This window comes from Symphalangus syndactylus, chromosome 2, assembly GCF_028878055.3.
Source record: "Symphalangus syndactylus isolate Jambi chromosome 2, NHGRI_mSymSyn1-v2.1_pri, whole genome shotgun sequence".
NCBI classification, from domain to species: domain Eukaryota; kingdom Metazoa; phylum Chordata; class Mammalia; order Primates; family Hylobatidae; genus Symphalangus; species Symphalangus syndactylus.
Genome location: NC_072424.2, coordinates 115,952,069 through 115,969,527, shown reverse-complemented (window position 1 = coordinate 115,969,527; position 17,459 = coordinate 115,952,069). Strand labels below are relative to the sequence as shown.

At 39.9% G+C, this 17,459-nt stretch overlaps 1 protein-coding gene across 1 annotated transcript in view; it reads right to left on the bottom strand.

The window, feature by feature from the left end:
• Positions 1-5,635, bottom strand: part of ARFGEF3 (ARFGEF family member 3) — a 190,869-nt gene extending 185,234 nt beyond the window's left edge. The window contains exon 1 of the mRNA XM_055265344.2: positions 5,428-5,635. Within this exon, the coding sequence (XP_055121319.2) occupies positions 5,428-5,512 (85 nt within the window). The 5' untranslated portion in view covers positions 5,513-5,635. The remainder of the gene's footprint in view (positions 1-5,427) is intronic.
• Positions 5,636-17,459: the final 11,824 nt, after the last annotated feature.

The window sequence follows — 17,459 nt, the reverse complement described above, 5'->3', positions numbered from 1 at the left end:
TAGGAGGTAAAAATGAGCACAGCTTGGGTGACGGACTAGGTAAGATGGCAAATTACAGAAATGTATCAAGGATGACTCTAGATTTCAAGTTAATGCAACTGGACAGGTGATGACATCAACTGATCATTTAGAAACACTAGAAGTGAGTGAGGTTTGGCAGTGAGGTAGAGGTGGGGAAGAGCACATGGTCACTTTGAGCCTTGTTGAGCTGAGTGCCTGCGAGCCATTGAGGTGGAGATGTTCAGTAGGTAGCTAAGTTGCGGGGTGTGGGTTTCAGAGCACTGGTGTCGACTAGTGATATAAATGCGGGCATCACATTCTCAGAAATGGAGCCGAAGCTGTGGGTATGTGTGTGTTCAACTCCAGAAGAGCTGGGAGTAAGAGATGAGGGCTCAAAGCTAACCCTTGAGAAACTCAAATATTTACAGCTAGGGAGAGAATCTGGAGCTAGCAAAGGAGACAGAGTGACTCAAGAACCAAGATGGAGCTGGTAGGGTGTGATCATAGAAGTCAAGGTAAAGCAGGTGCCCAGCTGTGTCCAGTGTCACCAGGAGGACCTGTGAGATGGGAATGAGAATGGTCTGCCAGCCAAATGGCTGTATGTTACTGTTCTTCAGTAACTGTGAGTTGGTGGGATGATGGAGGTGAAAGGCAGATGACAGCAAGATGAAGGCAGAGTAGAAGGTGAGAACACAGATACAATTTCTACACTTTTTAAGAAGTTTGGCTGTGAAGTAATAACCTGTGGCTGGAAGAAAAAGCAAGTGGGTAGATAGAGAGAAGGGTGCTGGTTGGATAGATGTTCCCTCTTCCCCTACTTGGCCTTCGTGCCTCTAGTTTCTCTCCCCGCTCCTCCATTTTCCACATTCATTCTGCATAAGGCCCCTGATAGATATAAAATACTAAAAGTAGGACTTGGTTGCTTCCAGCTCTCCTGTTCTGCAATTCTATTTCATCCCATCACAGCCTAGCTCACAAGCCCCCAGGACTGCCAGTTCCTGAAGTTCTTTCTGCCTTTCCCCAAGCCAACCCTTCATCCAATTCATTCCTTTCTACTCCCTGGCCAGGCCATTCCTCACCAACAAAAACAACCAACCAGATAACACTAAATGAAGAGAAGATACATACATATGCCTTATTAGTTATTCTGCAGCCATTAACACTGATTTTCAGAGAAGTGTCATGACAAAGTAGACAGAGTAGAAGAAGATGCTAAAGTTAAAAAACACATGACAATATGCCATACGTGGTATGACCTTTTGCAAAGGGAAAGACTCAAAAATGTCAACAGTGTTATCTCTGGATAGGGAGACTGCAGATTATTTTAATTTTTTCTTTATGTTGTTCCATTATTTGCAACATTCTAAAGTGAACATATATAACTCTTATAAATAGAAAAAGATGAATATTATTTAAAACTCAAACAAGTAAAGTATTGATTTACTTATTGAACATCTGCCTTCCACTATAGGTGCAGAAGCAACCAAAGAAGCATAAACGGCAGTCCCTGTGCTAAAGAGCTCACTACACTGTTGACATGTATTGTTTTGATTGACCAGTATCCATTCCCCTGGCTTCTGAAGAAGCATCTTAATTTTACTTCCAGGAAACCATTTTTCCCCAGCTCTGGATTTCAGTGGAACTTGTAGCCTAGGCCTAAACCAGTTATTCTATTCCATTCTTTGACTAGAGGACTGGTTCAAGGATACTCACATGAACCCTCAGGACAAAGAGAACAAGGGAAACCAAGGATCAAGCAGGAGTGACTGGAGAAGTCCAGCTCTCTTGATATGGTCTAAATATGGTGATGATCACCTATCTCAAAATGATCTCAGTGAGGAATGATGCCTCTCTCCTTGAGGGTCTCAGAGTCGGATGACCCCTCTCTCCCATGGGGGTCTCAGTCTTAGTGAGGGATGACCCCTGTCTCTCATGAGTGTCTCAGTGGGGAATGACCCTCTCTCTCCTGAGGGTCTAAGTAAGGATGACCCCTCTCCCATGAGGGTCTCAGAGGGAGATGACCCCTCTCTCCCATGAGGGTCTCAGTGGGGAATGACCCCTCTCTCCCATGAGGGTCTCAGTCTCAGTAAGGGATGACCCCTCTCTCTCATGAGGGTCTCAGAGGGAGATGCCCCCTCTCCCCCATGTGGGTCTCAGAGGGGGATGACCCCCTCTCTCCCATGAGGGTCTCAGTGGGGAATGAACCTCTCTCCTATGAGCGTCTAAGTGAGGATGACCCCTCTCTCCCATGATGGTCTAAGTAGGGGAAGACCCCTTGCTCCTATGAGGGTCTCAGAGGGGGATGATCCCTCTCTCTCATGAGGGTCTCAGTGTGGGATGCCCCTCTCTTATGAGAGTCTAAATCAAGGATGATCTCTCTCCCATAAGGGTCTCAGAGGGGGATACCCCCTCTCTCCCATGAGGGTCTAAGTGGGGGATGCCCTCTCTCTCAGGAGGGTCTCAGAGGGGGATGACCCCTCTCTCCTACGAGGGTCTCAGTGTGGGATGGCCCCTCTCTCTCATGAGGGTCTAGTGAGGATGACCCCTCTCTCCATGATACTCTAAGTAGGGGATGGCCCCTTGCTCCTATGAGGGTCTAAGTGGGGGATGACCCCTCTCTCCATGAGGGTCTCAGTGGTGAATGACCCCTCTCTTTCATGAGGGTCTAAGTGAGAGGTAAACCCCCTTTCCCATGATGACCTAAGTAGGGGTTGACCTCCCCCTCCCATGATGGTCTAAGTGGGGGATGAGACCTGTTATCCTGAGATGGTCTAAGTTTATTGTTGCCTCTTTTCATGAGATGGTCTAAATGTGTTGATTCATGAGCCCAAAACTGTGGAGACCCACGCAGAGCACGTCAGTCAACCCACAAAGAGCAGGACAAGATCCCTGAAACAGTGTCTAATTCTTAAATCACAGCTATTCTTGTAAGGGGTATTTTAGTTAAAGGAGTAAATAAATCCCGTTTCGTATAAGTCAGCTTAAACTAGCTTTTGTGTCTCTTGCACCCAACATATTTGTCAATTACACAGCCCCTCAGAGCCTACCTGTGCGCACAATCAACTATTATCCCAAACAGTGGGTACTCTAAGAGAGTCATCAAGGCAAGGATCTGAACCCAGACAAACAACTTATCCCATTGAGGAGCTCAGGGAATGTTTCCTAAACAAGATGGACCTTGCTGAGCCTGAAAAGGGAATTCCCTACAGAAGGACTAGCAAGAGCAAAGGCAAAGAGAGAAGTGTGCCGCACAGCATGTTCAACAAAGTGCCTCAGCTGACTGCCACTAGATTGTTGAATCTTGGTTGGGGAGTGACAAGAACAGAGGCTGGGGCTAGATTCTGAAGAGCATTCTGAGGAATTTACACATTAATCTAGAAATAAATTATGGGGGTTGAAGAGTGACAGGTGTTTTGTAATCTAAACAGTGATGGGCAGTGGAAATGGACTGGAGTGGGAAAGACAACAGGAAAACCTATCTCTACAGGCCTTTGTTCATGTCTCCAGCATGCCCTTCTAACAAATTCCTTATAGGGGACATTTTATTCATCCATATATCCCACTGCTCATTACCAGGGTGGTCTTAATAAATGTTTCCTAAATAAAGAAGCGAAGGAAAGAAGGAACCCATAGCTTCCCCATTCTTCAAGTGAAATCTACTTCAAAAGCCCCACCAGCTCACACCAATTCTCCCCCAATCCATGGACCCCACACTTATCCTCCCTTCTTTGACTTGTTTTCCTGGTTTGTTCAATCCAACTGCACAATGAATGCCCTGCACTATTATTTAACTATTTCATGCACTTCTGTCTTGTCTTGCTAATTACAGAACAATCACCGGGAAAGGAAGCACATCCACTCAGGCTAGTTTCTTTCAGACTTGACTCGAATAATCTACCTGCCTCAATGCTCAGCCTCCCCAGTGGCTTTAAAGGACTTAAACTCAGCAACGTTGTGGTTTAACTTAATAAGATGTTGACGTCAGTATTCAAACTTACTAAAATACTAGATTAATCTCCTCCTCCCTGTTTATCTAAATCTGCTTAATTTGCAGCAAAATAATAACGAATACTAGGAATGGCTTGTTTAAAGCACAATTGGGCCCTGCTTTATCATGTTACCCAGCCATCTGTGACTCTTCATTAGAGGCATTTTGGAATCTAGCTTCGAATCACTCTGCTGAATGACAATGGCAACTGTGGCTTTAAGAGCCTTGCTGCTCTCTCAGATTTCTGGTCCATTTTTCTTTAACAGTAAGCTAAAATGGTCAAGTGCCTGTTCTACTTACAAGACAAACTTCCTAGACAATATTCTAGACAATTTTGTGATGATAGGCACAGGTTAAAAAAAAGATGCTGCTGTAATTATCTGTACACACACCCAAACATGTGAATTAAGACCATCTACATATTGAGTCACCTAAACCGCTCTCAAAATTTTACATTTAGTGGAAAGCCTGCTAAAGGCTCTTCTCTATCTCAGGCTGCATCAAAGCACACACAGTGTCATGACAGACAGTGATGGTTCTTGGTTGCAAGGGAAAGGGAGTCAATTTCATTTTTCAACTGAGTGGCAACTGAGGCATCACATCAGGCTCCTGCAAGGCAGAGCGAGGAGCCCACAGAGCTAGCTGCGGTGACTTCTTCTTGGCCTTTCGTTTCTAAAAGGCATCACCATCACCCACAGTATGCTTCTGATCTATTTGCATTACCATCCTGACCATTTTGATTGCCCAAACCCCGCCTAATTGAAATGTCTTTCCGTTTTTTTCCGCTGCTGAGTTCTGCAACCCCAGTCTGATGAGAAACACAAATTTGCTCCCTGGAACTTACTTCAATGCTAGCACAGCTCACAACCCTAAAATCCCACCTGTCTAAAGGGCAGACCACAACAGAATTGCAGAGGTAACATGATCCCCGTCCGTATGTTATTTTTCATGTGCAATAACCATGAAAGCTAACACTTAGCAAGCTGACCTCTATCAGGAAAATCAAATTAAACAAGCCTTTCCTTCCTGGTTCCACTCGCCAAGGATTCGACATCGGGGTTGTTGGTTTAACTTCCCTTTTCCCCAGAGGCGCTTCGCTGTCAGGCCCCAGGATTCGCACCGGCTCCGGGTCCTGCCTAACTCGGCGATGGGGAAGCATCGTCCCCAGCGCCGGGACCCGGAGAAGGTGGCCGCCAGGCAGAGAGGACAGCGATTCCCGAGGAAGGTTTCGGAGAGTGAAAGAGACTGAAGGGGAGGCGGCTGATGTCCACGCCCGAGCCAAGACTCTCAAATCCCACATCAATTTCCCGAGGCGACTCTCGCAATCGCGCGAACGGCACCCATGACCGACGCTCCGCGAAAGCCCCACGCGCAGAGGCGCGGGTTCAGCCCCGGCCGCGCGGCCCTCCCGCCGCGGCGAGCAGGTGCCGGGCGCTTACCCAGGGCCCAGGTGCAGCTCTCCTTGATGGCTTTGTACTTGCTCCCGGACGCCTCCTTCTGCAGCTTCCTCAGGATTTCTTCCATCTTGACCTTCCAGGCGCCGGGCCGCCGCCCACAGGGAGAGAAGCGCGGGCGAGCCGGGCCGGGGACGCCGCCGCTGCCTGGCCCTCGGCGCCTAGGCGGCCGCCGCGCGCGCCCCCATGCCGCCCCGGCGCGGCTGCTGATGAATCACGCCCGCTCCATGCCGCGGGCCACGTCAGCCCCGCGCCCCGCCCGCCGCCCCGCCCGCCTGGGTCAGGTGCGCTCCGCTCGGCGGCGGCTGCGGGCTGGGGCTGGAGAGCGAGGCTGGAGGCCGCTGACCTGACCGCCGAGGCAGGCCCCACGGGCGCCGCGCTTAGCGGAAAGGTGGGGACGGATGTCCGGAGCTGGCTCGCCAGCCGCCGGGAGGGAGCGCCTGGTCGGCGGCGGGCGGCGGGAGGCAGGCGGGGAGGGGCCTCGCCGCGGTCATCGCACCCCCTGAGCCGACGGTGGCTGCGGGCGGAGTCGGAGCGGCCCAGCCCGGACACCGGGACCCCCAGCGTGGTGCAGGCGCCGCGCCCGCTGCATCCAGTCGTCTGCTAACCAGAAAATTCTTGCGTTCAGTCACTAACAGCTTTTTCGGGCCACTCCCTGTGCCAGGCTCGGGCGATGCAGCGTTGCACACACTGTGCCCCTGCCTGCAGGGAACCTCCAGTCAAGCTTTCAACACGCGGCGGGCGGTGGGCTGCGGTGGGGCTGGGGTAGAGCTTGATACGCCCAAGGAAACCAGGCCCAGAGAGGCTGTTACTTCCTAGACAAACAAGAGTTAGACTCCAAACACGTCCTGAATCCAAAGCCCCTTCTAAAAACCTCTCTCTCCTCCCCTTCCCATCCTCTCTTGCGCCGAATTGCTGCCCTGTGAAAACTGTGGTGCATAAGAGCCGCCGCAGCAGAGGGCTTCTCATTGGGGTGAAAAGGGGGAGCCCCAGGAGGCTCACGCGGGCGGTGGGGAAGACAGTGTGACAGGGCACCCCGTGTTTCCTTTTTCTTTGAAAATGTTCCTGTAGTGGAAGTGAGGATGATGGACTGCAGAGGGGCAGACTGGCAGCTGGGAGAACAAAGGTTCTGCAGGAATCTAGAAACCAATTAGGCCAAGGGTGGGTAGGAGGGGAATAAAGGAGAAAGTATGTCAAGAGATATTGAAGGGTAGAAGCAATAGGATTTAATGACAGAATAGGGAAGAGACGGTGTATATGGGATGGCTTCCAGGTTTCTTGTTTAGGAAATTAGGAGGATGGTGGCCCCATTCTTTAAAGAAGAGAAGATAAAAAGGGTTTGGATTAGGGAGGATATATGAGTTCAGTTTTGAACATGTTCAGATTGAAATGATAATGAGATACTTGTAGATGTTTTTTTATGGACAGGAACTCAGAATAGAGCTCTGGGAGGGATGCCAGTATTTGAAGGGTGGTAAATATAGGGAGTTGTTGATGCCTCGAGTTTGACAAAGGTTGCACAAGAGAGGGAGTGACGGCCCCCCTAATTCTCAAATGATGGGTACAGGAGCAAGGGCCCAGGGAGGAGGCTGAGAGGAGCAGTCCGGAATCCGAGGTGTGGGGGGTCAGCGAGGGGAGGGAGTGCCACTGGAGGGTGTCCAACACATGGGGATGTTAGACTACTCCTTCGGTGCTCTTGGTACTGAGGAGGCAAAACCTACAAAGTCCCAGCCCCCAAGGATCCTTCTACCACTACCCTCACGCCCAGTGAAGCCAGCATTTAAAGAAAGGTTTTAAAAAAAAAAAGTAAAAACGCTGCAGCAGATAATGTACTTGGGTTAAAGAAAATTGTTAACTATTTGGGAAAATATATGGATCACAACTTTATATCATGTAGCAAAATAAATTACAAATGTATTAAAGAATTAAATTTAAGAATTAAATGATGAAAAGTTTAGAAGAAAGTATAAGTGAATATACTTATCTTAATGCATTAAGATTATTTCTAACAAACTAAGGCAGAAACTGAAGGAAAAAAGGTCAATAGATTTGACTATTTGAATATTTAAGACCTTTATGTCAAAAGTTTCATACAAAATTAAAAAGCAAATGATACTCTGAGGGATGGATTGAAGGGAGAAAAGATGATAACTCTTAACTCTTAATTATGTGTGGATTTATATTTTTGAATCTATTTTAAAGTATTTACTATTTTTACAATTAAAAACAATTTCGCTTAAGCTGCAAACTAGGAAAATGTTTATAATAATGTTAGGCATATAAAGTTTGAATAGCTTTGTTAAAAAAAAAAGCTTTAACAAAGAATTAAAAAACAAATGCTCCTTCTTTTTTAAAAAAGCCAATATATAATAAAGTCAGTTTACAGAGGAGGGAATACATATGACCCCATAAACTTATAAAAAATGTTCAAGTGCCTAATAAAGAGAACAAACTTTTAAATAAGATGCTATTTTCTATTAATCAAATTGATTGAGAGATTTTTTTAAATGTTATCGAAGGAGCTGAACAACAAGGTCCTCTCATGTCTTGGGTGCTGGTCAGAGTGTAACTTGGTACTACATTCCTAGAGGGAGGGAGCCTGGATGTGTATGTAGCATAGGTATAGCTTTGACCTAACAATTCCACTTCTGGGAATTCATCCTAAGAAAGTGATTATGGAAATGGATAAGGATCTTTCTACAAGGATTTCAGTGTGTCTTTCAATTCTAAAAAAAGAGAAAACTAAATATGCAACAAGGATATGGATAGATAACCCATGATATATTCATAAAGCATCATATAGCCTTTGAGAATAATGTGGGGGGCTAGGCATGTTGGCTCATGCCTGTAATTGCAGCACTTTCGGAGGCTGAGGCAGGCAGATTGGTTGAGCTGAGGAGTTCGAGAGCAGCCTGGGCAACATGGCAAGACCTCATCTCTACTAAAAAGAATTTAGTAGTTTTTAATTTAAAAAGAATAACGTAGGAGAGAAATATTCAATAATATGAAAAGTGGTGTCGTGGGCAGTGGCTCACACCTGTAATCTCAGCACTTTGAGATGCCAAGGCATGTGGATCGCCTGAGGTCAGGAGTTGGAGACCAGCCTGGCCAACATGGTGAGACCCCCCTGCCTCTACTAAAAATACAAAAATTAGCCGGCCATGGTGGCACACGCCTGTAAGCCCAGCTACTCGAGAGGCTGAGGCACAAGAAGTGCTTGAACCCTGAGGCAGAGGTTGCAGTGAGCTGAGATCACGCCACTGCGCTCCAGCCTGGGTGACAGAGCAAGACGCTGTCTCAAAAAAAAAAAGAAAAAAAAAAAAAGAAAAGTGGCTTATACTATATACTTAGGTAAGCAAATTGTAATATGCTATGTACTTCTGTATACTACATGATTCCAATTTTATTATTTAAATATTTGATGTAGATGTATATATAAGTTCAAAAATACATACATATATGTACATACATGTCTATCAAAAGTACATACAAAATATTAAGTGATTATCTTTGATGGGCTTATAGGTGAGTTTATTTTTCATTAAATATTTTTACTTTTATAATCACAAGTGTTATTTAAAAAAAAAAGTGGCACAAAAATGAAATAAAAGTAGTATCCAGGCAACAAGGTCAACATCCAGAGAAAGGACAAAGATAAACACAGAAAATGATATAATGGATGTGAGAGAGTTAGGATCCCGTGGAAGCCAGACCCGGGAGAAATGATGACTGCAGCCTGGTTGCAGTGGATTAAGAGCTGGTGAAATCACACGGATAAACAACCCAGTCGATGGCTATGAAGGAAAGTAAACACTTTTCTACTTTTTTTTCTATAACTCACAGTAGAAAATATGCTTTGCATTATCATCCAGTATATACATACATGTATAGATATGTTAAAAAACTGAAACAACAGTTTTAGGTATAAAACAGTACTTACTGTTAACTAGAATAGTTACTACTAAGTATGATTTCATTCACTGCAGCAGGCATACTTGCCTGTTCCTAAATTCATTCTAGGTTGTGGGCATGAGGACAATCACAGTGGTTTGCTCTGTGATGCCTATTTCTTTCCAATGTTTTTAGTTTTGTTGCTTAAAAATTCTGGCTCACACAAATAAGTTGCTGTGAATGCTATTAATAACAACAGTGAACTCTGTTTAGCAATGGAAAGTCTCCTTTAATCTTAATCTAAAATGGCTATAAACATAATCATTCTTCAATGTATTAAATAAAGTATTAGAGATTAGCTTTCTTCTCTGAGTATCAACTTTAATATGGATTCAGGATTTTGGAAAACAGATCTTTTATCAATTTTTTCCTCAATATTTCAAATTTCTCTTTTTGAAATTATTAAAGTTTATAATAGAGATATAACTAATATCATTTTTCTATTCAAAATGTCTTCATTAATTTTCTCTTTATGTGTTACAAAATTGTGCACACATAGTAACCACAGTGATTACTTAAAATGTATTTGTTAGTGTTGGATGTATTAAACGTCTTGAAATATATTGTTACTTTTTCCCTGTAGATCCAAATTCAGTTAGTTTAAAATGTCGAAAAAATTAGTCCTATATGCAGATTCTTCTGGTGAAATATCGTCTTCAAAATGCCAAATGAGATTGCTTTTCAAATAGAAAAATACGAATCCTGTTCCTGAGTTCATATAATTTAATCAGTACTTTCCTCGTAACAATCAATAACTTCAGTACGATGCAACATGTACATGTTATTTGATAGAAAGTCTAAGTTGTTTTAACAAAGACCCAACAATACAGTGGTTTACAAAGCATAGACACTTACTTCTCTCTTCAATTAAACCCTGAGTCAGTGGTTGAGGTTGGTGCAGCAGGTCCCAGGAGATCACTAAGTGACCATATACCTTAAATGTTACTGTTTCCTCATCCCGTAGGGGGTTGTTCTCATTTGTGTGTCTCAAAGATATGTCCCAGGCACATTGTGTTCTGGCCCATAGGAAGAGGAAAAGAGAGTAGAGGAGTCCGTGCCTCAGAGGCAGAAGTTACACAAATCTCATATATTGCATTGGTGAAGACAGAGTTGCAGAGATAGATATACCTGAGTAATCGCAGCTCTGTTCCTATGGCATGGGGAGGGGAATCATTAGTCTCAGCCACAGATCCAATTTCCGAACAAAACATATCAAAAAGTGAAGGTTCCCTTAATAAAATTAAACAACTATCACTACTTTTGTTTTCAAGTCCAAAAGATTCAGTACAATTGTTAGGATGCAAAATCTTTGTAACGTATAAAACACAGATTTTAAATAATGTACAGAGTAGCTTTTAACAATATTTTAAATTATCTTTCTATGTCTCCTGGTCGTATTTACTTCTGAATCACTCACAATTCCATTACAATTTTCCAGTTGAATTTATGTTTCTCAAGTAGTTTTGTATTAGGTTAAATGGAAACAACACAATAAATCCTTTATAAAAATCATATTTTCATACATATTTGGCATAAACTGAAAGTCTAAGTAATGTGAAATATTAGTGTTCTCATTAAGTGGAATTATACAACCTGTGTCTGCCTGTATGTGCCTAATAAGTATAAATTCTATTCTGTATATTCTTTAGAACTATAATATGTTATGACTTAGAAGTATAATTTTAAATTTCTCTGCTGATTTATCAAGAATCATATTCACTGTAACCATGTATGCTGAGAACAACTTTTTTAGGAGCTGTTTAATTTTTTCCTTTTGCTGCATATATGTGACTAATTATGATAGTAATGCTTTTTCATTAAAACCAATGTGAAATAATGTTGACAAATTTACGTCTTTTTTTCTTTGAAAATATTTGAAGGCCTTATGAACAAATTTGGCTTGCTGTATTTCAAATGATTTTTTTGGAAGATCTTAAGCTTTTATTTACAAGAATGTCATTACAAATAACACATTTTCAGTGAGTTTTGAGTAATTGACAAGCTATACTTTATCATTATTAAAATGATTTGCACTTCTTTGGCTTATAGTTCAAATAATAGAATTTATTAATTTAAAAAGACATTTTTCTTAATGTTGTCACTATATACATGTCCAAATCTGGCAGTTCTGCCAGAACATGCCTCTGTGTTTTTCACCTGATTGTTTTTATTTCTTCTAATAATAAAATAAGCTGTGTAAGGATTGTTGGTATAACTTTGATTAAAATGTACAATTATCACAAAGTTGAAAAATGCCTGATAGTTATGCCTAATTCAAAAAGCACATTGAAAGCTTCTAACTCATAGCCAAACCTTGGTGGAAAGTCTTGCTGCCTTTGCCAAGACTAGATAAAGTTCTTCTAAACCTCACTTTATAATTAGCTATAAATTACATTGACATAAAATGAAACTATAAAACATGAACTCTCCTGATACAATTATGATCAATTCCAAAAAATCAGCTGAGACACCAGTGAGCAGAAGAGTGACTGGCTGGCAGTTCCCAGCCAATGCATATATTCATTACCTTCCATTCTCCAGCTGTCACTCAACTCAGTTGTCTGCAGGATTTGTGGCAATGTGGACAGCTCCTGCTAGGAATATACGTGTTGCATTCTGATATCATAGGTTCCATACTAATTCATTTCTTAATATATTTTTATGAAACAGACTCATTAATTTCACAACCCCCTCATGGGCAGAAGCATGAAATTTGAAAAACACCAGACTAGAGGAAAATTTGTGATTAAACAGCCTAGTGGTGGGGAGTATATTTATACAGTGAAAGAAAAAAAGACATAAAAGCAGGGTTGAAAAAAGGCAGGAGGATGCCAGCCTAATGGGGGAAACAAGTACGCTAAGAAGATGGGAAAGAGGGTACCTATAGACAGAGTCATTGCCCAGTTAGGGGATGAAGGCCAATTTACAGATATGAGTGGGGCGTGAAGATAGAAAGCTGATTTTTTATTTGTTTAGTTGTTGATGTAGAGACAGGAATTTGTGGGAGCTACACCTGGTGACTTCTGTTTTTCTTATGAAACAAGAAGACATATGCTGAATGTAAGAGGAGAAATGAATAGATAGAGGACCCAAAATTCGAAAATAAGAAGGAGAGCTGACTAAGGATGTGTAGAAGGCTTCTATGAAATGTGGAGGACCCAAGTAGTTCCCTATTTGTGAATGCTTGGGCAGCAGTCCCAATCCCACAAAATTTTCATATCTGACAATATCTACTGAATTTGCCATTGCTTCAGATCTTGACCACCTAGGTTCATGATGCTAAATCTATACTTCCAGCTCAAATGTCTGTTATGCTTGTTTTACCTGATATTCAAATCATCAATCTTTTCACTTACTCGAATGCTTGATTCACAGAATACAGTAGTAAAGAAACTTGTTTGCAATATAAAATTATACCCAAATATGCAGCAATATAATCAAGAAATAAAATAAGCATATTTTTGGGTTACATTCAATTTTGAATTAAATTTAGATGAGTGAAAAAGTAATTTGAATATGGTTTATAAAATTATGATCTTCAGCATTTTAAAAAAGATTATATTTAATACTTTTAAGTAACTTCTATAAAATATTGTATACCTTTCTTCAAGGAAAAATTTTAAATACCCACAAAACAGGTAATATTAAAAATTACTCATGTTAAAAATGATCTCTTTACTTACAAAATAATTTCCTATTCTAGCAATAATTAATATGCCCTTAAATATGAGACAATTGGACTTTTGCTTCTGGCTATGATACAGCAGCTTGTATCAGAACCACTTACTGTTGAAAGCAGTTATAAATCTGGATTAAAAAATTAAGAGGAGCTGTTTGAAGGCATCTAAACAACTAGGGCAGCCAGGACTTGAAGGAACAAGATCTTAGAGAGACAGAGAATGTACAGAAGTGAGCCTGATGTTATTTGCTACTTTCTTTCTTTGAAGCATTTGCTAGTTCACTTCATAGTGCACAGAAGTCAAGCTAAATGTGATGACCTAGAGATATCTGGGAAGACAAAAATTGGAATAAGACAATTAGAATTGAGGAACCAAGGTGATGGGGAAAAGGAAATCACAACAGTAGTAAGGCTATATAAAATTATACATAACATTATAAACAATAACCTCAGAATGCCTTCCACCTGCTTGTTAATAAAATGTAAATGTTTTGATAGCCATATCTGTATATGTAGATGTATATGTATTTGTACATATGGTAAGTTTTATATAAATGATGTAAATGCTCTTATACATTCTGCTTCCTTTCACTTTATGGTTTGTCACAGACAATTTTTCCTTTTAAATGGCTGCTTATTATTCTGTTGTATAACTCTAGAAAACTATTTAATCAATCTATATTGTTGGATTCCAGCTTTTACTATTATAAACAAGACTTCAGTAAACATTGCTGTGGTTATTGTATTACCTACCTATTAGAATATATTCCTAGAGTAAACTCCTAGAAGGGGGAAGTGCTGAGTCAAAAAGGATGCACGCTATGAGGCCACATTACCAAAACCAGACAAGGACACAACAAAAAAGAAAACTACAGACCAATATCCTTGATGAACACATGTGCAAAAACCCTCCATGTATACTAGCAAACCAAATCTAACAGCACATCAAAAAGATTATACATCATGATCAAGTGGGATTTATCCCAGTGATGCAAGGATGGTTCAGCATATGCAAATCATTGTGTGATACATCACATTAACAGAATGAAGAACAAAATCCATATGATCAATAGATGCAGAAAAAATATTTGATAAAATTCAACATTCATTCATGATAAAAACTCTTAACAAATTAGGTATAGAAGAAACATACCTCAATAAAATAAGGGCCATAAATTACAAACCCACAGTTAACATCACATTGAATGGGGGAAAACTTGAAAGCTTTTCCTCTAAGAACTGAAACAAGACAAGGATGCCCATTTTCACCACTTTTATTCAACATAGTACTAGAAATCCTAGCTAGAGCAATTAGGCCAGAGAAAGAAATAAATAGCATCCAAATTGAAAGAGAAGTCAGATTATCACTATTTGCAAATAACATGATTTTATATATAAAAATACCTAAATACTTTACAAAAAAACTTTCAGAACTGATAAATGAATTCAACAAATTTGCAGAATACAAAACAAACATACAATAATCAATAGCACTCTTGTACACTAATAATAAACTAGCTGAAAAAGAAATCAAGAAAGCAATCCCGTTTACAATAGCTGCCAAAAATATTTAAATACCTAGGGATAAATTTAACCAAGGAGGCAAAAGATCTTTACAATAAAATCTATAAAACACTGATTAAAGAAATTGATGAAGACACAAACAAATGGAAAGACATCCCATGTTCATAGATTGAAAGAATGAATATTGTCAAAGTGACCATATTACCCAGAACAATCTACAGATTTAATGCAATCTCTATCAAGATACAAATTATATTCTTTGAAGAAATAGAAAAAAATTCTGAAATTTGTATAGAACCACAAAAGACTCACAATAGCCAAAACAGTGCTGACCAAAAAGAACAAAACTGGAGGCATCATGCTACCTGATTCAAAACATATTACAAAGCTGTAGTAACCAAAACAGCATAGCACCGGTATAAAAACACACACATAGATGAATTGAACAAAATAGAGAACCCAGAAATAAATCCAGATATTCACAGCCAACTGATTTTTGACAAAGGTGCCAAGAACACACACTGAGGAAAGCACATCCTCTTTAATGAATGGTGCTGGGAAAACAGAATATCCATATGAAGAAGAATTCACTATAGATCCCTGTTTCTCCACTTGATCTTAGCCAAAAGGCTGAGAAGCAATTAGATCCCTATTTCCCACCATATACGTAAATCAACTCAAAATGGATTAAAGACTTAAATGTAAAACTCAAAACTGTAAAACTACTAGAAGATAACATAGAGGACAGGATTTGGGCAAAGATTTTATGGGTAAGACTTCAAAATCATAGTCAACAAATGCAAAAATATGCAAATGGGATTATATCAAACTAAAAAGCTTCTGCATAGCAAAGGAAACAACTAACAGAGTGAAGAGACAACCTGCGGAATGGGAGAAGATATTTGCAAACTATTCATCTGACAAGAGATTCAGAATATATGAGAAACTCAACAGCAGAAAAAGATCTGATTTAAAAAATGGGCAAACAACCTGAATAGACATTTTTCAAAAGAAGACACACAAATGGCCACCAAGTCTGTAAAAAAAAAAAAGCCCAATATTAGTAATCATTAGGGAAATGCAAATCAAACCACAGTATGATATCATATCACCCTTGTTAGAATAGCTATTATCAAAAAGACAAAAGATGCTTGTGAGGATGCAGAGAAATGGAAACTCATCTACTGTTGGTGGTATTGTAAATTAGTACAGCCATTATGGAAAACAACATAGAGGTTTCTCAGAAAATTAAAATTAGAACTACCATATGATCCAGTATTCCCAATACTGGGTATTTATCAAAATGAAAGGATTATTGCAGCATTATTGTAGCTAAGATATGGAATCAATGTAAGTGTTCATCAATGGATGAATGGATAAAGAAAATGTGATATATGTAGAAAACAAAGTACAATTCACCCATAAACAAGAATGAAATCCTATCATTCTTGGCAACACAAATGAGACTAGAGGACATTATGTTAAGTGAAATAAGGCACAGAAAGATAAACATGGCACATTCTCACACATATGTGGGAGCTAAAAAAGTTGAGCTCATAGGAATATAGAGTAGAATTGTGATTACTAGAGGGTGGGGGCAGGGCGATAGGGAACATGTGGTTAAGGGTTACAAAATTACAGCTAGATAGAAGGAATAAGTTCCAGTGTTCTATAGCACTGGGGGGTGACTGACTATAGTTAGCAGTAATTTATTTTATATTTTCACATAGCTAGAAGAGAGGATTTTAAAGGTTCCCAACACAAAGAAATGATAAATGTTTGAGGTGATAAATATGCAAGTTACCATGATTTGATCATTACACATTGCATATGTGTATCAAAATATCACTCTGTACCCCATAAATATGTATAATTATTACATGTCAGTTAGAACATTTTAAGAGAATTCTAAGTGATAAAAAGGATTGTGCTATAGTTTGACATTTTTTTCTTCCATAGTAGTACACAGAATAATGATACATCTTATGATCAATGCTATGTTAGGTTTGTTGAAGTATCAATTATTAATAATTGAATATAGAAAGCTTACATTCTTAAAGCTTATTTTGTTTTGTTTTTAATAGAATAAACTCTCATGAAATAAGAAAAAAAGTTTACATGGTTAAAGGGTTCGGCAACATACTGTCAGACTCTACTCAAGGAACATCAATGTTTACGTCTATAAACAGTGCACAGAGAGCCTGTATTCTCTCTTCAGCATCACCATGTACTGAAGATCTTTTTCCCCTTGGCCAATTTATTGGTCGAAAAAATATATTTAATTTTTGTTTTAGTTCATAACTAAACCTAAAAGATGAAGTTGAACATCTTACTTTTATTGTTTATTCTCTGACTGTTTATGTCCTTGGCCCATTAAAAAATCAGATAGCTCTTTTATCAGTTTATAAGAACTGTATGTATATTATGGATAGTAACTTTTGTCATTTAAATGTTGCAATTTTTTGTCATTTTTAAAAAACTTTGTCATGACTGTCTACATAGAAATGTTAAATTCTGTGTGTGTGTGTGTGTGTGCGCGTGTGTCTCAATTTTGTGGCAGAATGCTCTTTATTAAATTGCTTTTTATTATTGCTAGCAATAATCCTCTAGAAAACCATAAAAGAACATGAACTTCTTCACAGGTGTGAAAGTAAAGGAGGAGCTGGGAGATTGCGATCTACTTAGCAGTAACTTAGGCAGAAGAAAAAATGGATACAGCTATAGATAATAACATTGGAAACATAAGAATATAAACCTGTGAAAGAAGAGGGAGGGAATAACTGAGGATATGACTCAGAAAAGTCACCTCAGAGGTTTTATGCTGACAAGAAAATCTCATTCTTTAGAATGCTCCGTACTTCAT